This window comes from Eptesicus fuscus, chromosome 5, assembly GCF_027574615.1.
Source record: "Eptesicus fuscus isolate TK198812 chromosome 5, DD_ASM_mEF_20220401, whole genome shotgun sequence".
In the NCBI taxonomy this organism is placed as follows: domain Eukaryota; kingdom Metazoa; phylum Chordata; class Mammalia; order Chiroptera; family Vespertilionidae; genus Eptesicus; species Eptesicus fuscus.
The window spans coordinates 37,516,826-37,538,611 of NC_072477.1; the positions used below are offsets into that span (position 1 = coordinate 37,516,826).

The 21,786-nt window shown below is 48.4% G+C and overlaps 1 protein-coding gene across 4 annotated transcripts in view; it reads right to left on the reverse strand.

Annotated features, from left to right (window-relative positions):
* The window catches only part of SAMD4A (sterile alpha motif domain containing 4A), a 215,732-nt gene that overhangs the window by 25,767 nt on the left and 168,179 nt on the right, over positions 1–21,786 (reverse strand). For 3 of the 4 annotated variants that reach the window (XM_008139029.3, XM_008139030.3, XM_028141723.2), the window contains 3 exons: positions 11,416–11,525; positions 8,707–8,793; positions 1,030–1,363 (listed from right to left, as the gene is read on the reverse strand). In XM_008139029.3, the coding sequence (XP_008137251.1) occupies positions 1,030–1,363; positions 8,707–8,793; positions 11,416–11,525 (531 nt within the window). Of the gene's footprint in view, positions 1–1,029; positions 1,364–5,807; positions 5,993–8,706; positions 8,794–11,415; positions 11,526–21,786 lie in introns of those variants that run through there. The other variant, XM_028141724.2, reaches the window with a different exon arrangement.

Below are 21,786 nucleotides of genomic sequence, written 5' to 3' on the forward strand. Positions count from 1 at the left end.
CATCATTGATGTTTCTATCTCTCTCTCCTTCTCCCTTCCTCTCTGAAATCCATAAAAATATGTATATATTTTTTATTAAAAAGACTCAAGGGTCCATATCTGTTGGTAAAAACTTTGTTCTTTAAAATGGTCTAAAATATTGGACAATAAAGAACAAAAAAATTATCTCCCCTTCCCGAAAGTAAAGTACAGACATTCATTAGATTTTTCAAATAATCAAGATCTCTTGTGACATACCTGTCAAGCACAAACTATTCTGGCATTGGACACGGATATGTGCACAAGGAGCTTAGCCACGGCAGTCCAGGTAGAGAGGGTGCTCTCACCTAAAGGACCACGTGTGAATTCTGCCCTGCCCTCCGGACACACACACACACACACACACATACACACACACACACACACACACACACACACACGGCGTGATCTGTGGTAAGGGATGATTTTAGCCCAATGATTTTCAACACGTACGCCGAGGCACACTGGTGTGCCGCAAGAATTTGTAAAACATGCAACACCTGACTAGTCAGGGGCACTGGCCTCCTTTCCCTTAAGATTGCCAAAGGAAAAAATGACAACAGCCAACACAACAATAGCTGCCCGGTATGGAGAGATAAAAATTATACCTATTTTTCATCAGATCGGCAGAAAATATATTTTTTGGTGTGCTGCAGAATTTTAGTAATTAATGTGTGCCCTTAGATGAAAAGGTTGAAAACTGCTGCTTTAGCCTGAGGGTCCAAGGCCCAGTGACGCTCTGCCAGGAGGGCCCAGCAGCCCTGGTCTGGAGACTGGGAGAGGACGGATACAAGGTTAAGGAAGAGACCTTTGGGGGTCACAGAGATCTGAGTTCAGATCCAAATTCCTCAGCCTCTCAGAGCCACACTTTCCTCATCTGTACAATGGGCTCATGACATCGACTCTGGCAGGCAGCTTATCCAGCACCCAGGGGAAGCCCCTCGGGGACTGGTAGTTCTGGTTAGTGGTGTTGAGAGAAGAGAAGGGAGACTGGGGGAATTCAGGCTTTACCTTTCCCCATGACACGTGTGAACTGCCCGGGGAGATCCCCCTCCGGCAGGGGGGCGACAGCCAACTCCCCGTCACAGCTGCTGAGATGGTGTGGCTGGAGCCCGCCGCTGGCGCCAGCTGAGGTGGTGGCTGTGGCACCGGGGGCCGTGGCACTGTCTTTGCAGTCGGGGCTCTGGCTCTCGGGGCCCATGAGCGAAGCCGGGTGTGGGGCCTGGGGCTCCCGGCGGCGAGCCTCGGGGGTGGCGCTCGGGGAGCTGTAGGCCTTGATAGGAGTCAGGATCATCTGGTGCAGCTCCTGGAGTGGGATGCGAAGGCTGCCCCCCTCGATGATGTCCTAGACAGTCAGAGGGAGAAGACCTCCATTAGGGTCAGGGACGGGGTGTCCCACCTCCGATGCTTCCCCTGCCCTGCCCAGAGCTCTTCCCAGACAGGACGCATGGCTGCTGGCCCTTCATCATACATTCACTGGAAAAGCAACCATTTCAATTTTATCTAATACTAGAGGCCAAGTGCATGAATTCATGCACCAGTGGGAGTCCCTCTGCCTGGCCTGTGGGATCAGGTCGAAACCAGCTCTCCGACATCCCCTGAGGGGTCCCGGATTGTGAGAGGGAGCAGGCCAGGCTGAGGGACCCCACACAACTGGGGCTGGGGAGGGATGTGGGAGGTTGGCCAGCTGGGGAGGGACTGCGGGAGGGCTCCAGGGCATGTCTGGCCCCTCTCACTCAGTCCCGATCAGCCGGACCCCAGCAGCAAGCTAACCTACCAGTTGGAACGTCTGCCCCCTGGTGGTCAGTGCATGTCATAGCGAGTGGTTGAGCAGCCTTAGCATATCATTAGCATATTATGCTTTGATCGGTTGAATGGCCGACTGGTCTACCGGAGACTTAGCATATTAGGCTTTTATTATATAGGATTAGCCCAGGTAGAAAACTTGGAATATACAGATATGTACAGTGAGGAAAATGTACATCACCTGAAAACCTCACTATCTAGAGATGATCACTAAAATGATTTTGGTCCATTTCCTTTCCTGGCTTTTTCAGGGTCTTTCTATAAAATGCATTTCTATAGCTTACACTCACATACTTCAGAAGCTGTATAACAAAGCTGGGTCATATGGTGGCTTCCTGTCTTGTGTATCAGTGGTTTTAAGTGAAGGAACCTTCAATTAAGCCCACGATACAGGAAACACAGGGTAGTGATTTAAAGCACAGATTCTAGGATGGATGTGGGGTTTCAAATTCTGATATAGCTGTGTGACCTTGGGTAAATGACTTAACCTCTCTGTGCCTGTTTCCCTGTGTATAAAGTGAAGATAACAATAGTACCTGCCTCATCAGGTGGTTGTAATGATATTAATATTTGTAAAGCTGCAGGTCTATTTTTGCGTCACGTGAAGCACAGTGGGTGAGGGGAGGAGGGTGGGGAATGAGATCCGAGGAGCCACAGGGGGCTGAGTGTGGAGGCCTGCAGGCTGGGGCAGGGATGCAAGAATTTCTTCTAAATGAATGGGAAATGAGGGAAGGTTTGTCGCAGGGGCATGGCATGTTTTAGAAGGATCATTTGCGAGGGAAAGACATGTAAGATATATGTATAGTATAATGTATATAATTGCATATAATATATATACGACCTGATAAATTAGATCCTTCTGCACACGCAGTTGGATATACTGGGGATTATTTATTAGGAAAAGGAATGGAAGTTGATTCTGACGGACACTGACCCACGTGCCAAGTGCTCCCAGAGGTGCAGAACAGGCTCGGACACTCGTGGCTGGAGGTCGGGGCAGGGCTCTTCCCTGGCATAGTGGGTGGGCCCAGCCCCTGCCCCAGTGCTGCCCAGTACTTACGCAGCAAACTTCGCCCTGGGATCCCGGAAGGACACTGACAAGCAGTGCCCTGATTACTCATGAAGATTTAATCTTCGGAGAGCCCAGAATAGCAAGGACATAATTTTAAAAGCACGAGTACCAATCCATTCCTGGGATCCTCTCTTACCGAGAAAAATTGCTTGATGATGTCAAGGAACACAAGGATATGGAATGTGATCATTTCTGCACCCAGACTTTCTAATCAATCCATTAGTCAAGAGGAAACCTGAGGACAGCAGCCTTGGACAGACGTGTTTTAATTCTGGGCAGCAAAACACCAAGAGCTCTGCCCTGTCATTGGCGGGAACCTGCTTTGTTCAGGGAGCTGGGAGCAGAGCCTGAATTGTGCCTTCGCCTAGCTGGCACCCGGGGTTCCTGAGGGAAGGGAAATGCTAAGTAGCCACCAGAATTGTCTCAATCCTGGCCAGGACCCTGTCCGGCCTTCTTTAGGGGACAGAGTCCATTTTTCTTTCAACACCTAGTGGATATGGCCATGGCGAGACCAGCCACAGCCTTGTGCTGGCAAGCCCGATGTGTGAGTTGGGGTGCTCCTGATCATTCCCAGTTGTCCTGCTGCCCAGACTGGACCAGCCTTTTCCCAGAATCTGATACTGTCACGTGACTGGTTCCCTGACTTTGGACGTGGTAATCTGGTTCAGGGCAAGGCACATGGAGGAGAGCGAGCTGACCCATGCCAGGAGAGCACTGCTGCCTCTTCTGACCCGACTATGTGTCAACTGGACCCCTGCCTCTAGGTCCCCCAGTTCCTGCCAACCACTCAGCCAGCACCTGGGTTCTCACCTCCGCGTCCAGCTCCTGACAGAGGTGGGGAAGGGAAAGGACAGAAAAGTAGTGAGGCTTCCCATGAAAGCAAAGGGCATCGCATGCATCTTGTCGTGCCACCCCACATGGCACCTACCATGGAGGCGAGCAAATGCATGCCTGTGACATCAACTGCCACCAGACCTTCATCTGCTCTCATCATGTGGCAAGAAGGTCTCTGTAGTGACTCAGTGACGGGGAAGCAGATATGGGTTATGCTAACTCCTTCAAACAGGAAACTTATACTTGCCCCAAGTTCAAATCTTATCTTACTTTATTGGATTAAACCAAAAAGCAAACTATAAACATAATGAATAATGTTGGACACTTTCAGGAAATACAATTTACAGGAATCATGCAGAGTTTGGTTTGGTTTGCCCCACAGACTTCAAGCCACTGACTCAAAGATAACACTTCACCGTCAGCTTCCATGGTGTGGCACTAAGACCATCAGGTCACATGCTGACTCCTCAAAATGATTCCAGAACTCAACACGGAGTGCCCGAGTGGGGCAGGATGGGACTCAATCAGTGCCCTCAGCTGTTGGAATTAATTCTCCATGTTGACAAAAACAGGGATTCAACCCAAGTCTCTATTGATCCTCATACTGTAAATGGAATCCTATATTATACACAAAAAGGCAAAAACGAAGCTGCGTGTTCACTAATGTGCCAAGCTGAGGAGCTCACATGAGAACAGGTAATAGGAAGGCTGGTCCACCATTTCACGGCCACCAGCTGGAAGGTGGACCAGCTGGAAGGAAGCTACTTTCAGACCGTCCCAGCCTTCCTGGCCTGGCTCTTTTAGGTCTTTGAAGAAGACTGAATGAGCCTTTCCCAGGGCATTTAACAGCAATGAGATGCAAATCATATGGGGGAGAGCTTCAGCAGCCAGTGTCCCTGACACGTACACAACTGTCCGTGGCTCCATCCTTACCTTTCTGTGAGAAGAACTTGACTTCCATACCATAAACAGAACTCCTGCATCTGCTTAAATCCATCCTCTCTCCTTTTCATTCACCAAACATCAGCTGAGCCCTACCTGGAGCCAGGCACCATTAGGTATAGGGGATCTAGAAACAAATATGGCAGAATCCTTGACCTAAGAAGCTTATAGTTGCTGGGACCCATACGGTGTGAGTGTACTTCCAGGGCAGGGGGCTGTGGGAACATGGAAAAGGCATAGGTGTGTGTGTGTGTGTGTGTGTGTGTGTGTGTGTGTGTGTGTGTATCTCCTTACTCCATGCCAGGGTCCCAGCCTCAGAGTATGTCTGATTGAGCTTCCAAGTTTGGGAATCAGCTGAAAAGGGTGGTGAATAAACATTTCATTATTAAAGATAAATGTTGAAAAAAATCTGCCTCAATGACCATTCCAATTTTTTCCCCTTTCCACCAAATATCTTGAGAAGTCTACATGTCCTTACCCCAGAGCCTCATTACCCACTTACACTCCCCAGTTCATGGGTTTCCCTTTGGTCTCTTCCCAGCTCCTTGAAACCCTTCTCGTCTTGGCTATTGGTGACTTCCTGATAACCAGTTACAGGGGGAGAGTTCAAGCCTCATCGTATGTGACACATGCATGGTGCCCGATTAGACTCCCTCCTTCAGACTCTCTCTCTGACCCTCGGGGCAGGCTCAGCCAGTGTCTGGTTCCTCCAAACCTCCTGTGGCTCCTCAGGGCCTGTCCTCAGCTCTTAACACGCAACACACTTTTGGGGGTACCAACTACCATTCATACACAGATGACCCACAACGGAGTCTTTCAAACCCTTGTGGACTCCAGACTGTTCTTCTGGTTACAGACCTGCCTTTCTGCCTTGCTATTCCACAGGCACCTCAGACTCGATCCATCAAACTGAGCTCCATTTCCCCACACTGGGAACCCTCCCATGTTTTTTGTCCCAAATGGCACGGCATCCAGGTCCAAGCCCCCCTACCGATGCTTGGACTCCTGCTAAATGGCCTTTCTGACCCTTCACCCTCCTGGGCCCTGCCGTGGCTCAAGGGCCCACCGAGACCGGCTGTAGGCTCCTAATGTGTCTCCCAGCCGGCACTGGCTCCTTCCAGGTTCCTCTCCTCACCCTGCAGAGTGGTGTGTTCAGTCCAGGAAGACGACCCCACCTACCTCAGGGATGACGCGTACGAGAGTGTGAGAGCTCTGGCTGTGCGTCCAGCCCCCAAGGCCAGGAGCTGCGTGTTACTCAGGATTCGCCTCCAGTGGCCGGGGTAAATCTAGTCCAAGGCAGATGCTGAGTAAGTGTTCAGTAACTGCGTGGAACGGCTCTGGACACAGAGCTCATCTGCAGTGACTACAGATTGTGAACTAGCCACGGGCGGGGTCCCACGATCTCCTTAGAAATCCCCAGGTTCTCTGTGAGGTAAGAATGCTGTGGGAGGCCAGGCCATGGGGACAGCATTTCCAACAGCATAATCAACTGAGGATGCCTGGGAGACCAGAGAAATGGCTGGTTTCGGGGTGTCCCTGGTGGCCCAAGTGGCGATAAGGTTATGGACGATACGGCCCTTGAAGAGCAGGAGAGACCAGGTCCCAGGGTAGAGAGAATGGAGCCAGGGGCTGTCCTTGGTGGATGCTGAGTTGGGGTTCACCTCCACCCCCAGGCCACGAGCTCCTGAAGGGGCAGACAAGCAGGTAGCTGCACGTGGATGTTCTGAAGCAAGCTCAATGTGATAGTCTGACCCACAAGCTTTCCCCTTCAAAGAATCAAACCAGAGAAACTCTGCACTGCTCTCCTCCTGCCCAATAGCTGCCCTCAGACGCTGCATCACACCTGTCATCTTTTCAACATTCCCATTCATTGTGCAGAGTCAATATTATTCTACGTGTGAAGTCTGGGACGCAGAAAACATCACTGACTTATCCACGGTTAGATGGGAAGTCAGGGGCATGTCAGGGCCGCACATGCTCCCTGGCTGCCCTGGTGCTTCCACACACTGATTCGGCCCAGGCCCCAGGGAGCACAGCTCACAGCAATTCCACCTCTCTGTCTCTGTGTGTGCTTCCTCAGTGACGGGACAGGACTGAGTTCCTGAAGGATGCTCCGGAAATAAGGGGGAGGGGGGTAAATCACTCTTTCACCATAACACTTAGCAATGTAATCCCAGAATGTTCTCTGTGCTTCCTGACAGGTAAGGCCAACACTGGCCTTTTCCATGCTTCCCAGAAGAGAATGGTTTCTTGTGTTAAAAATGGCAACAATCTCACTGTGGACAAGCTGCTTAGTAAATCAGTTAGCACAAAAGTTTGAACAACAGCAATAACCTCAAGGTCAGTTGCACAGGTCACTGTCATCCGTGATGAACTAATTGTGAACGGGCCTGGATGTGCGAGTAGTCTCTGTGTATCCACCCAGAGGCTTTAAAAGCAACCTTCCTTAGAAAGCATACGTGCATATTCTATAAATACGAGAGGCCCGGTGCATGAAAATTCATGCACTGGAGGGGGGGCGTCCCTCAGCCTGGCCTGCTCCCTCTCATAGTCCGGGAGCCCTCAGGGGCAGGAGGTGACCCGGCAATCAGGGGAAGGCAACGCCCCCATCACACCTCTGCTGCTGCCACTGCCAGCAGCACAAGCCTCAGCTGGCCCTGGTTACCTGAGCCTCAGGTGGCCCTGGGCAGCTGAGCAGCTGACATCCAAGGCTTGCCTGCGCCTTGGGCCGGCCCTGGGCAGCTGAGGGGACTGGGGGACTCTGGAGGCAGATGTGCAGGGTGGGCCCGGCCATGCCACGCACCTGCCACCCCAGAGGGGCTGAGGGGATTGGGCACCGCCATCTTGTGGCTGTGGATGCCGCCATCTTTGAGGGCGTGGCAGTCAATTAGCATATTCCATCTTTATTAGATAGGATACCTTACCTTCCATTGTGTGGGCTATACATTAACTATAACTATATACGGCATGTAACAGTATACATACATTTTGTGAATAAGTTAAGAAAACAACACCTCCCATTGCATTAAAATGTGCATGTGCTCACAAAACTTGCTTTAGCCCTACCTACCTCTATATTGCTCCCTTCCAAAGGTGCCTGGGAGATAGCTAACGAGGTCACCACTGGAGCTCTGCAGGCAGCAGATAACTACTGAACTTCCCACCGCCATTCCACCACTTCCCAACAGCAATGCATGGAATGGCGACTCTGGGGCACAGCAGATGGCTCACTGTGTGTGGGACCAGGCCTGCTCTCCTCTGGCCCTTGGATGAAATCATAAAGTCACCAAGTCCTAAAAATGACATCGTTTCCAGAGTGATGTCTGGATACAAAGATAGGACGAGAATGTGTTTAGACAGCAAACACAGAGGGACAGTAGCAGCTGATAACTGCTTTTAACACCGGAATAAACTCTTTTTCAGCATTTGGCATTTTTGAGATGGTTCCTATCCGAGTCATGAGGACCTATTCTGTTGTTCAGTGAAAGTGTGAAATTATTCTCTGGAGAGCCAGCACTGCTGTCTGCCAAGTGACTTTGATCCCCTCTAGTGGAACCTGGGGCACACCTGTTGGTGCTGGCCTCTCTGGGGCAGCTTTCCTCAAACCCAGGTCCTTCCCTGGGGGGGGGGGGGGGGGAGGGAAGAGCAGCCATGAGGCAGAACTGCATACTCCCTGTACTGTTTTGTCAGGATTTCAGCCTCTGATTGTCGGTTGAACCCTCCTCTAATCTCGCCACATGCACAAAAGGCAGAGGGGAATGTGCACGAAGAATTCCTTTGACAGCACTTCCTCTGTGCCTGGGGTGGCCAGTCACAGGCTGACTGGACCCCGGAAACAAGTACATTTCGGTAGTCAGGTTGCATGGAAGCAGGAATAACCAGGAGGCTTCGCTTAAAAATCATGTCATTTTCCCTAACTTTGATAAGGAAACAACGTGACACCATAACTCTATCAGGTCTGCCAGTGACACTTGTCCCGGGTCCATTTCCCCGGGATGAAGGTGGGAACATTCTCTCGGCCGAGAATAACTTACCCTTTCCAAAGACTTCAGGAGGTTTTGTCTTTCTTTGAGCTTCTGAATACTGATGACAATTTTGTGCCTTGCACCTTTGGTAACATTCTGTAATTGAATTAAAGTTATATTTTAAAAAAAAACATTTTTTATGAATTAGCTTAGAGACTGGGAGGCTATTTAGTACTTTACTGTTTGCTTTGTTCCTACAGGTTTGCAGACTAGTAGATCTCTATTTGTCTCTCCCGTTAGCACCTATTGCCAGAAAGCTCTTCCTGCTTAATAGTCTAACTCCATCTGGCTCCACCCGAGCCTGTGTCTTTTGCTGTAACCTTCAGGAGAGGGAGAGAAAGCTGGAATAGTCAATTACCCCTCCCCGCATGAAATTCCTTCATGGTCTTCTTTGTTTTTAAATATATTTTTATTGATTTCAGAGAGGGAGAGATTGAAACATCAATGATGAGAGAATCATTGATCAGCTACCTCCTGCACGCCCCCTACTGGGGATCCAGCCCACAACCTGGGCATGTGCCCTTGACTGGAATCGAACCCGGGACCCTTCAGTCCGCAGGCTGATGCTCTATCCACTGAGCAAAAACAGCTAGGGCTCTTTGTTTTTTGTTAATCCTCACCTGAAGGTATTTTTTTTCCATTGAATTTTGGAGAAAGTGGAAGAGAGTGGGAGAGATAGAGAGAAACATCAATATGAGAGAGACACAACAATTATTTGTCTCCTGTGTGTGCCCCGACCAAGGCCAGGGATGGAGCCTGCAACTGAGGTACACGCCCTTGACCAGAATCGAACCCGGGACCCTTCAGTCCACAGGCTGATGCTCTACCCACTGAGCCAAACCAGCCAGGGCATCTTTATAGATAATTTTTAAGACACACACTTCTCTTTTCCAGGCTCCCTCCCAGGTTCCCTGGAGTTCCAACCCCATAGAGATAACTCATGGCTTCCTCAAATCTTTCCTATGTCTCTCATCTCAAGAAGATGTGAAACCCAATACAGGTCTCACCTGGTGTCACAACACACAGGCAATTTTTGTCAGGAAACTTAAACCTTCAATTCAGTCCTCACTTCAGGTGAATGATTAGGATTCACAGGGTGGTGAATCTTATCTTCTTAACTGTGCAGCAATGATGAGCTGAAGGGTTTAGTTTAACACTTGTTAACTATACACACTGCAAATTTCCAAATAGGAGGTTCTTTCTGAAATCAGGTCTCTAATACAAACTTCTTACAACTCTTCATAGCATTCCTCTTATAAAAGGAAAAGAGGGCAACCCCAGCGACATCTCCTTTACTTAGGAAAATTAACTTGTCAACTGACAACGGCACTCATTCTCAAGATGAAGCACCGGGGACATATTTCTGTTTAGCCTTGACTTTGGGTTAGAGTGAATGAAATCACTCTGAAAAGTTTGTGCTGGCCTCTGGCATTGCCCTCTGCATCAAATATTTCTTGTTATGTGTTTTTTTTCCCCTGAAGTCGAACAACTTTGATGACTTAGATTTTTTTCTCCACTATGACCCAAAGACAAAAAAATGCTCTTAGAGGCAGTTCTCATCAATTCCTGGGATCTCAAGGAGCAACCGAGATGAAAAAGCAGTGGGAGAAGCATTAGGAAGTTGAAACGAGTGCCTTTCATTCTCGGAGAATGTGCAGTGACTTTGGGTTTTGTCTTGCATCTCAATACTGGTATTCAGCCAGGCCAGCAGAGGTTAACTGAGGGGACTGGATGTGTACCGGGAGTCCAGCGATCTGCTGGGAGGTATGCGTTCAGACCAGCTATGCCCCAAATGGCACAACCTCCTCTTCCTGCAGGGGAAATACTATTAGCCTGTTCAGACCATTAATTCTTTTAAATCACTACTCAAAGGAAACCGAGGTCAATTTAAAACATGCAAATAGCATTTTAAACAAGGGAAACAAAGACATCAGTCAGATCTATTTACTCGAGCACAGCGTGGTAGGAAACATGCTTAGTTTCGGGGGTTCTGTTGACTGGCCTGGACTTTGGCAACTGCACTTGGGGGAAGATGCCTTAGAAGGAAGGAGGAACTTTGTCCTTTGTGGTACACCGAAGGGAAATGAAATCTGAGACCTGAGGGAATCCCATCTCAATAACTGTCCTGCGTTATTGAAGGTGGTCAGAGGGAAAAAATATTGTGCAGCTTACGCCAATCTCAGCTAAGACCAGTCAGAACATGCTTTTTGTGCAAGTGTTGAGGTGTGACCTGATGCTTCTGCACAGTAATTACTCGAACTTAGTTGATTTGTAACTAGACTGGACAACAGACAACCAACCGTTCTATCATTCCCCAACACACCCTGGTTGGACAGAAGGAAGGAGGAAAGGAAAGCAAAAACAGACACAGGCTCTTTTGAGACCTTAGTCAGATGTTCCACTTCTAGGAGACGCTACCGATTCCTCCCTAGCACCTTTGAACTTAGTGAGCGTACCTAGGTTAATACCTTTTTCATGATACTCTATCTTGCCCTCATTTGCCCTGTGGTTATCTGCTTGTCTTCCATTTCCTACTGGACCCTGAAGGCAAGACCCTAGACTTACTCACCATGCAACCCTGGCCAGAACCTAGCAATTCCTCAAAGAAGACAGCTACCAGGAAGGTCTAGGAATGGGTCCAAATAAGCTCTGTCTTGGCCTTGAACTTCAAGTTCCACCCAGGGCACCTTCTCAGGGGACGGTCCCTGAAGCACATACCTGAGCCTCCAGCTGGCACTCGGTGAGGGCCATCATCTCCTCGTAGGTCATCTGGGAGAACAGCGCAGCGTACTTGTGAAGGCGGAGGCTTTTTAACCAGGCTGGAACATCTGCGGTGCAAGATGCGCAAGAGGTGGGGAGAGACATTGAGAGGGCACGAGAAGAGAGGACAAAGGTGTGGGGATAGAGAAAGAAAAAGAGGGTGATGGTCAGAGGGAAAAAAGAAAAAAACAACTTTATGTTACTTGTTTAATTCTGGCAGCAAATTATGGGTCTAGCACTGACCTTCTCGGTCTAGCCCCGCTGACTCACTTATTCCACTTTAGACCAGGGGATTGCTAACTTGGGGTCCATGGGCTTCAGGGCATATAGGAATTCCCTAAAATTATATCCCAATTTGTGAATATATGGGTAGTTTTCTGGCAGAGAAACATCCATGGCTTCTGTAAGATTTCCAAAAAGGAAATGACCCCAAAACTGGCAACTGCTTTAGCCAGACTACTTCATTACTGATTTGGAAAGAAATGACTTAAAATGTTAAAACTACATTTGATGAGTCTTCATCCTCAAGATAAATTTCTTTCAAGGTTCAGTGCAGATCTCTACATGCTGATTCTTCTGCTTCTCCAATGAGAGGAAAACTAGGAAGCTAAGACACCCCATCACCACCATGGATGGAGTAGTTTTCATTCTTAGCCTGATCACTCTCCTTCCTTCCTATACTCCGGTGGGAAAAGGGCATCCTGAACTCCAAATGTGTGTGTGTGTGTGTGTGTGTGTACTGCCCATTTCTCCAAGCTTTGGGATGCATCTGGATGCCTCTGACATTTTCTTTGAATGCCAACAACTTATATATCAGGATTTGAAAGGGCCCAAGATTGGCTAGATCATAGGATAATGGAAATTCCAAAACACATCCAAATTAAGCCCCAACTTTGGGATTCTAGAATTAGGAAAAATAAATAGTAACTATTGAAAATCCACAGGAGTATTATTACCTTGCTACAACCAGAACAAATTGAGAAGTCTCTAGAATAATCTTCTCCGACCTCTGACTCAGACAGACAGCAAAATGAAGTCATTAATTCTAGATCACAGAGTGTGGTGAAATGGGAAGACGACCAGGTCTCCGGAGCCCCAGCTTTTCCTACATTGTATCAACTTCATGTAAAATGAGGACCAAACAGCCTATCAGTGTGAGGGCTGAGTAAACAGTGACTGCAAAGTACTCTGAAATGCTGAAGCACAGGTAAAAGTTATTCATGCTTTCTACAAAGGACTATCCATTCCTAACCATGTTGATTGCAAGACACTGTCTATTGCTAAGTGCTTTCTTCTGAGGCACTGACAGAGACCACAAACACTCCAAAATAAGTGGAAACTTTCCAATTTTTCAATGTTTAAAGCAGATAACTGGGGTTGATTAAAGAGGCCTGGCCTACTCTGAAATCAGGCCCTGCCTCCTAGGTGAACCAAACCTAGGCTTAGGGAATGAGGGTATGGGATGACCTCCTGAAACTCAAAGATATAGGCGGGGAGGGTAGTCTGGTGAGGTAATCGTTTGATTTGCAGTAATGGGAAGGCCAAAGATGGAGAATTTCTGGAGAAATAGAATTGGGTATCCAATGGCATTTTAAGAACAGATTCAGTCATCTCAGGCAAGAAATCACTTGATTCTGTGCTTGGAGCCCTTCATTCTACTGTGAATAGTGGAGTCCCTCTGGGATCATCATTAACCACAGAGAGACAGGTCTTCCTCAGGCACATAGTACCAACCCCTTTCATCCTCCTCAACTCAAACGGCGACTGGATCAAGAGTCCAGGACGTGCCAGCCCAGAAGGTGCTTTTCCTCCTGCGACATCCCGGAGCTATTTTATCAGATTTTATTTTCACCGTGTTTTTGTTGCAGTTAAAACAATGCTCCTAGTTCTGCAGAGTGAGCAGCAAATAACTACAGCACCAGCTTTTAGGCCAATGACATGTTACCGCTTTGTTACCAGGGTTCATGTTTGCTACTTACATCATTGAAAAGCCCCAAGTCGCTGCTTAGAAAACTCAATGATCATGACTCAAAGGAGTCTGGGTAACCCTATGCCACATTTGGGCACAATTCACCACAAAAGAATACGGAGCAACTTCTTGGGCCAAATTTTCACTGGGTGCCCTATAGCTTAATCATGCAAAATCCACTTATGATTAAACAAACAGAATACTGAGCTACTAAATCATGTTGAAAACTGGGTGCTTTATTATTATTATTTTTAAAACTGGGTGCTTTATAAGCCAAGGTGACAATGTAGTGTTTTGAGTCGGGGAGAGTGGGGTAAAGTCTTGGCAATTCTCAGTGCAATCAGAGCTAGTTCCTTTCCATAAAAGTATTTGACAGCCAGAATCCCCTTGATTAGAGGAATGAAAGAGCCTGCCTCACTCCTATTGTCAAAATGCAGGTCACTGGGATCTCCTTTTCTAGAAAAGGTTCCTACACAACTTCAGAGCATGGAGAAGTAGGCCTTCCTGAAGCCTTATTTCTGGATATGTTTGTGGGAAGTGTAAGCTCTTCTTGGCTCTAGTCTCTGGAGCAGGTACATGTGACTCTGCTTGTGCAGCAAGCACCTCAGTGCCTCGCTCAGTGCTGGGCGCTTAAACAGCTCTCCCTTCCCACAATGTGAACTGATGAACAAAGAGGAGGAAATCCCAGTTCTCAAGAACATAGCCTACTAACCTTCATTCGCTGGTTGGCGGCGAGGCACCTCCCTTTGCCAAGGATGAAAACAAAACACCATTAAAAGGGAAACAAACCAGAGGACGGAGTGCCCTCTCTATTTGATTCCTCCCAAGCCAGGAATTCATTCCAATCCTTGGATGCTAGACTCTGTAAGATGTTGGTCAGAAATGAATTCTAACTCAAAGCTCCGGTCCTTGCTCATGGTCCAGATGCCACATGGTTAGATGCAAAGCTGAGAACCACCTAGCATAACCTCAGACCTTCCTTTTTCTATAAATTTTTTAAAATATATTTTATTGATTTTTTACAGAGAGGAAGAGAGAGGGATAGAGAGCCAGAAACATCGATGAGAGAGAAACATCGATCAGCTGCCTCTTGCACACCCCCCACTGGGGATGTGCCCGCAACCAAGGTACATGCCTTGACCGGAATCGAACCCGGGACCCTTGAGTCCGCAGGCCGACGCTCTATCCACTGAGCCAAACCGGTTTCGGCTCAGACCTTCCTTTTTCATTCTGCAAAGCCGGGGCGATGGTTGGTAGACACAGAGAAGTGGGGAGAAGCAGGAGCTGATGTGTGATTGAAGGCGTGCACGCCTCCTGGCCTCTCATTTCTGGCTGGCACACTGCCATTTAAGCTTCATCTGGGCTGCTTCTGATGGACACTCCCGTGGAGGTCCCAGACTAGAAAGTCACTCTCTCAGGCAGTGTGTGAGAGAAAGATGTTTTGGGATGTGCTGGGATGAATTCCTTGCCAGGTGTGGGCATCCTGATAGTTGCTCACTCCACATTTATTGAATGCCTGCTACGGAGGCCAAGCTCTGTGAAGAAAACATGTCCTTGCCATCAAGGAACTTTTAATCTGGAGAGAAAAAGTTGTAATAGCTGCAGAACAAATGCTAAATCTACTCCAAGTTCTAGGGGGCACGGAACTGGGCTTGGGGAGTGCGGGATAGCTTCACAGTAGCAGTAAAACTGGAATCACTGGGCAGACCGTATTGAGGAAGCCATCGCAGGAAGTCGGAACAGTGTGTAAACAAAGCGCATGTCTGAGAGAGCCTTTGGGGTCAAGCACATGCTTGGGTGAATGATAGAGAATGGCTAGACACAAGGCAGGGCAAATAGCCAGGGGTCAGATGACTGAGATCTGTAATGCTGAAACAGAGAGGGTGGACTTCATCTTGTGGGTGATGAGAAGCTGGTGAAATCGAGCAGCAGAGGCTTAGTCAGATGAGTATGTTAGAAAGATGACGACTGTCAATGGAGAGGCTGGACTGGAGGATTGTGAGAATGGAGTCCAGGAGAGGAGCCCAAGCCCTTGGAGATAGCTGGCGAGGGCAGTGGCAGAGAAGGAAAGGAAGTGAATTGATAGTCCTTGAAGATAAGGCAAGAACAGGGAGTCAGAGAGAGAACGGAGCCTAACCAGAATGGTTCCTTTGATTCAGGTTTGGGGAGATAGAAAATACAGAGAAGACAGAAAATTCAGGGGAGCAGCAGGTTTGGGGTGAGAAGGGAGAGATGGTGAACTCCACTTTAGATCAGTTGAGTGCCACTGCCTTTGGTTCAGCAGGTGGAGATGTTAACTGCTCAAGATCTCTGAAGAGAGGTTGGAGTCAGACAACCATTTTCCTTGTCAGTAGCACATGGTGGTTATTTTAGCTGTGAAAATGGGTGAGGTCACTTAGGGAAAGAGCATGAAGTGAGAATAGGAGGGTGGCGGGGGGAGCCCTGGGAGTGCCAGACTTTTAGGGGAAGGCGTGGGAAGAGAAGCCCATGAAGAAAACTGAGAAGATAAGACCAAAGGGTAGGAGGTTTCTGGGAGAAAGCACCACCATCCATGTGCAGACACTAGGCCCCTGCACCACAGTGTCCATCTTTTGTGAAGCTCCTTCTAGATCTTTCTGCAGTCTATCTTCTCATGGCTATTTATGATAATAATGCTACACCCATCTTTTATATGCTCTGTATTTACCTGCTAATCTTTACCAATGGGATGAAGTTTCCAATTACTCTGACTTGTATTTCCCTTTTAGAGTTTGGATGACTCAACCACAGAGAGGCTCTGTGGTGTGTACAACAGCTCACCCAGAAGGTGGGTTCCGTTAGAACTCGGGCTGCTTTTCTCAAATGCCTGCTGTGGGAATGGCTGCACATACCAGTCAGGTCAACAGGCTATGTTGCCCCACCAACAAGGAGGCCCCACAAGAGAGAATGATAGCATCGATATTGCTGAAAGGCCCAAATATGGGAAGCAAGGCATCCCTGGAAGAAAGGAACATGAATAGCCTTGTTTTCCAGATGAGGCCCCACCTGTGGTGGGCCTGGCACCTGAAGATGGAAGAGAAATTCCCATTAGAGAGCCAGGCTAATCTCAGACAACTCTCTTCCAAGATATGACAGCATCCTTGGTCTTTGCGGGAGAGAAGAAGAAAGCCGCCAACTGAGGGGTAACAAGGGCCTAACTCTTCAGTGTTGAGAACATTCCTTTCTAAAATGAAGAGAAGTCTGGCAACACCATCAAGATTACTGAAGACTGTATTTTTGGCCAGAGCAGAACAAGGAGCCCAATTCTGTCCCAGCTTCTGAGCAGAGGAAAGAAGGCGCCTTGATTTCTGGTCCCTGTGGAGCTGTAAGCATGCTCCTTGACCCTGGAACGTGTCCACAGTGGCCTCTGGGAGGGGCTCCATGCTCACGGGGAGCATGTGTAGGACTTGGAAGGCACAGAGATGGCCTACTTTGGGGTAAAATACTCACTCACAAGGGTTCGATACAAACAGGAGGAACCAAATTTCTCCTTGCAGCTTCCATGAGCTATGATGTTCATAGGTTCTATACAGAGCCAACTTTGCATCATTAAATAGCAGTTGGGTTCCGTGTCAAAAGCTGCCCTCTGCGTGCCTGCATAGTCCTTACAGCACGTCACATACTTGGTCAGGAATGCTGCCTATAAGTCTCAGGCCTTAGAATGTGGGAGAGTCTTGGATTTGCTTTTCAAAGGCATCAGGGCTCTCAGCCTGTCTGAAAGAGGTAGCATAAATCTGGCCCATTAAGACCTATCTGTGCAGGTCATATTTTGGCATTTGAGAATAGAGAAAGTAAAGCAAATTTACTAAATCCTGGCCTCTAAGTTACATGAATTCAAGTGCCTAGAAAGTCAACATTCAGAAAATAGTGACTCGTTTCCATGACAGCCATGCTGAAAAGTGTCCCAGCCAAACGTGTGGAGCTGTAACACTCCCTCTCCGGCACTCCCCTTTATGACCCTCAGACGTGCTGTGTTCCCAGCCTTCTCACAAAGGCTCCTGACGGTTTCCTTTTTCTTAATAATTCTCAATAATTTTTCTAATTTCATTCTGGGGCAGGCAGAGGTTCAAAAGAAGAAAAACTCAAAACCACGAACCAGCTATTTCAGAATAGGCAATATATTTCCTTCGCTATGGAGAAAAACATGTTTACATAATTTTCATCTAAAAATAAAAACTCCTTAGAAAAGGCAAACCGAGCATATTTCCACAGTCACTGGTCTGCTCCACTCTTAATTGCTGTTTCTATCAAGGTTACTGGAGCCAAGGCTCCTTTTTGACCTTTATCATGTCTGAATCCAAACCACATGACAGTTTCAGTTACCTCTATATTTTTGTCCTAATATAATACCTCACATCATAGGCGTACCCAGTTAATTTGTAATGGTGAGGCTGGAGCTCATACCAAAAGAAAACAGACCTCCAATCTCTATCCCTCTCACACTGACAACTGCAACGAGCAAGTCTCACTCTCAGGCCCAAAGCTATGGGCTTCACTAGCCAGAAATCTGGAATGAAGTCCCCCCCATGAAGTTCAATACAGATAAGCATAATGTTTAAACTGTGCAGGTGAGGAGAGAAGCCAGGGCTCTTTAAAAGGGAGAGCAGCGAAGGGCATGGTCCACTGTGGTCCTGGCTGGCTCGCCTCCACTGGAATGTTCTACAGGTTCCCACACTCACCCTGCCCCACACTCTCCCCCCAGACTCTTCCTTCTCCTATATACCCTTTGCTATAGATGACACCATGGGCTGTGCAGATGCCCCAGGCAGAAACGTGGGCATCATCCTAGATTCCTCCCACTCCATCCGTCGACATTCCATTAGTGTACATTCATTTCACCAAGATCCTGTGAACTCACTCCTTCGCATTCTCACTGCCAATTGCCTTGGTCCATATTCCTGTTCCTCCTCAATTATTGAAATTCATCCCAGCTTTCAGTTGGCCTCCAAATCCAGAATCCCCCGTCTCCTTCTCACTTTCATTTATCCTCCACGCTGCTGCGAGGGTCCTATTTCTAGTAGGCAAATGTAAGCAGGTCATTCTGCTGCTGAAATTCCTTCAACAGCTTCTACCAACTTCAGGACACAAGGCAAAGTCCTTCATGAAGCCTAGCATCTGGCTCTTCCCTCTATAGACCCCTTTCCCATGTGTCCTTAACCCTCAAGCTATCGGACCTATTTGGCCAAGTTGTCTCATGCTCTCCCATTTGCTGTTCCCTCTGCCATTCCCTCACCCCCTATACTTGGCTGACCTCTAATCATACGTGGGGACTCCGCTCCAGGCCTCTCCTCCTCTGGGAACTGTCCTTGACTTCCCTCTACTTGACTTAGGGCCCTGCTTGGTACCAACCCTGATCCAGAGCAAGTCTCCAAGACAAGATGTTTTCACAGCTGTGCACCTGCATCAGGTATGTTTGTTTCTCGGGTGATAGTGAGTCCCTTGAGGGAGGAACAATCTCTTCCGCCTCTGTCTCCCCAACAGCCAATCCAAAGCCTCTCTCAGCAGGTGCTCAAAAAAGCCAACTGACTTGAATGAGGACAAAACAAACCTGTTCATCCATCTTTCTTCCCTTCTCTCTGCTCCCATGTCACATGGCCACATCACCCGTCAACAGCCCTGGCCTTTGGATAAGTCTTCAGTTGTTGAGTCTCTACATTTCTGAGGACGCGCTGCTAATATGAGGGCGAATATGCTTATTCTACCACAAACGGACTTCTCTTCCACATTTTCTCTTCTTTCTAGGAAAATATGGAAATGTCTTCTTTCCCCCTCTTGGCCACCCATGGGCTTTGCATGAGAGAAGAGGGAAGAGAGAAGGTTCCACTCACGTGATGCTGAGGGAAAGGGGGATATTAGCACTGAGTACCGACTCAGAGTCAAGACTTGTTCCCCTGGGAGAAGCCACGGTGACGTTTTTTTGTAAAGAACAAGGGCAACTGAATTTAGAAACCACAGCCAGCATAGTTAGTCCAAACATGTAAAAGCAGCAGCCTCCCCAGGGAATGCCAAAGAGGGAAGCTTTCCTATTCCCATTCAGGATCTCACTTCTGCCCATTAATTTCTAGATGAGTGGATGATCCCATTCTTCCCGTGGCCTGAGGCATTCCTCTGAGATCCCTGCCCCAAGGGCCAGCCAATCGTGCTTTGGAGCTGACTTAAACCCTCAGGATGGCTATTTACTATAAAAGGAAAAACAAATCAAAGCCGGCAGATGATGCTAATCCTCTGAGAGCAGGAGCTGGTCTACTTGGGAGAGAATTTAGTGAGAATCCCTGGCAGGGAGTGCTGATGCAGAGACAAAAAAAGGGTGAGATCGATGTTTATGAAAAAATAAAAAGAGCAAGAATGCTGGGCCGTGAGCTTTATTTCACACTTTTGACCCGAGAGGCACATTCCTCAGGGACAATTCATAGCCAAATCTGGCTGCTCTGTCTAGATGAAAAGGGAGAAAGGGATGAACGCAGTGTTTCAGCAAGGTACGCACAAGCTGTTGGCAAGAACGATGAATTCACACTAAATTAAACTCAATTATGGTGACTTTTCATTCTTTCCCCAAGGTGTGGGGTGAGGGCTGACATGCGTCCCCTGGAGATTTGGAACTCCTCCAAATTCTACTATAGCTTCCTTGTTGTTCCCGTAAACGGGGCGTTTAAAAATTAGAAAAACAGCAATTAGCTGATGGCGTCCGGAGGTGGACCAGCGAGCAGCGGGAAAGGGCTGACCCTCCCGCCAAAGGGCCTGGTCACAAGAAAAAAGAGCTGTGAATCCGAGAGGAAGTGCTGGCTCTTTTTAAAAGCACTTCATCGGATTTCATATTTCATTTCTCAGCAAGTAGGAATTAAATCTGGAAATTTAAACCAGCATCTGCTCTTGGACCTGGGAATCAAATGACACACTCCTGGGGCAGGCCTGTTCAGGCTGCTTCTCCGGCACTGTCCCGGGAGGCCATCCCAGCGGTGGCCACCCCGGGAGGACCTGGCCAGGCAGGGTTGGGGGAGGGGCCCTCGGGTTCCACAAACACTGGGCCCCCAACTCGGGAATGCTGCTGTTTTCAAGCACGCGCGTTTCTACTGAGGATATACTTTCCCCACAAATAGAATCCTTCCTTATCGCTCATGTTCCGTCCTTCAAATATGTGTTGCCCTTTCGTTTGCTCAGGGCTTTGTACTGTAAATCCCAATCCAGCTCTTTGGGAGGAGAGCAGCTCCATAGGTCAGCAGATGGTGGGCACACACGGAAGAGAGTCACCCCGTCACCAGTAGCCCTGAGGCCGACAAAGAAAATCTTGGATGTCAGATCTTGTCTGTGTCATTTTTCTGACGGGAGAAGCTCCAAGGAGACAATTCTCATCAACTCTAAAGGAAGGCGCTGAAGAAGCGTATCCAGTATATGGGACAGGCCTTGAACTCTGGAGTATTTTGGCTTTTATTCTAGAACAGGGATAGGACCTTTATGCAATTTTTCTTTCATTTATTTCTCTTTAAAAACATGCTCGCTTTACTCATTTCTCAGCTCAAAATGCCAGCAGGCCATGAGCAAGCACACCTTTGCCTACTCTGAGAGAATGTCTAAGGTGTGCGAAAGGCTTCCAGAAGAAGAAAAAGGAAAGAAAAAGAAGGGGGAGTAAAGGGACGAAAGGAAGAAAAGTAAACCAACTTCCCGTACAGAGCGGGGGGACCAGCATTCCTCTCGGGGAGAGGTCTGTATCCGGGTGGACGGCCTTCCCCCGGACCTTCCTTGCCCTTCAATCCAAAGGCCAGGCCTCCTTCCCACAGTCACCAGCTAGAACCGCACAAGCCACTGCTCGGAAACATGTCCTCCGGACACGCCCCTTCGCCTGGAAAAGTCTGGTCCAGAGCAGCGGCTGCCTCTGCCCGCCTGGGCCCCTCAGGCACTTCGCCGCCCCCGGGACAGCTGCCCGCTGGCTAACCCACAGCACGGCCCGGCCTCACCTGCGACCCGTCCCCTGGGGCTCAGCTGCGTGAGCACAAAACCGTGTAGCCTAAGTTCAGAAATGGGTTTTGCTACGTCTCCGAAATGATGGCACATTTCCCCGAGAACCGTGTGTGAGAGAGAGGACACATATCCCCTTCATGCCCAAATGAGCCATTGTCAACACTTTTACAGCCAGCCTGTAAACACGTTTAAAGACCCATCGGTATCCTTACAGGAAAACATCAGGACACGCCCCGCGTGCTCTGGACACGCAGCACAGGGCCCACCGGGGATGGGATGGGCAGCGCTTCCCTTGCATTCCATTTTCAGCCTGGCGCTCTCTTACAACTGGCACCTTTCTGGGTAGTTGTGGGTATCTTTCTGTGCCAGGCTTCTGTTACAGAGCC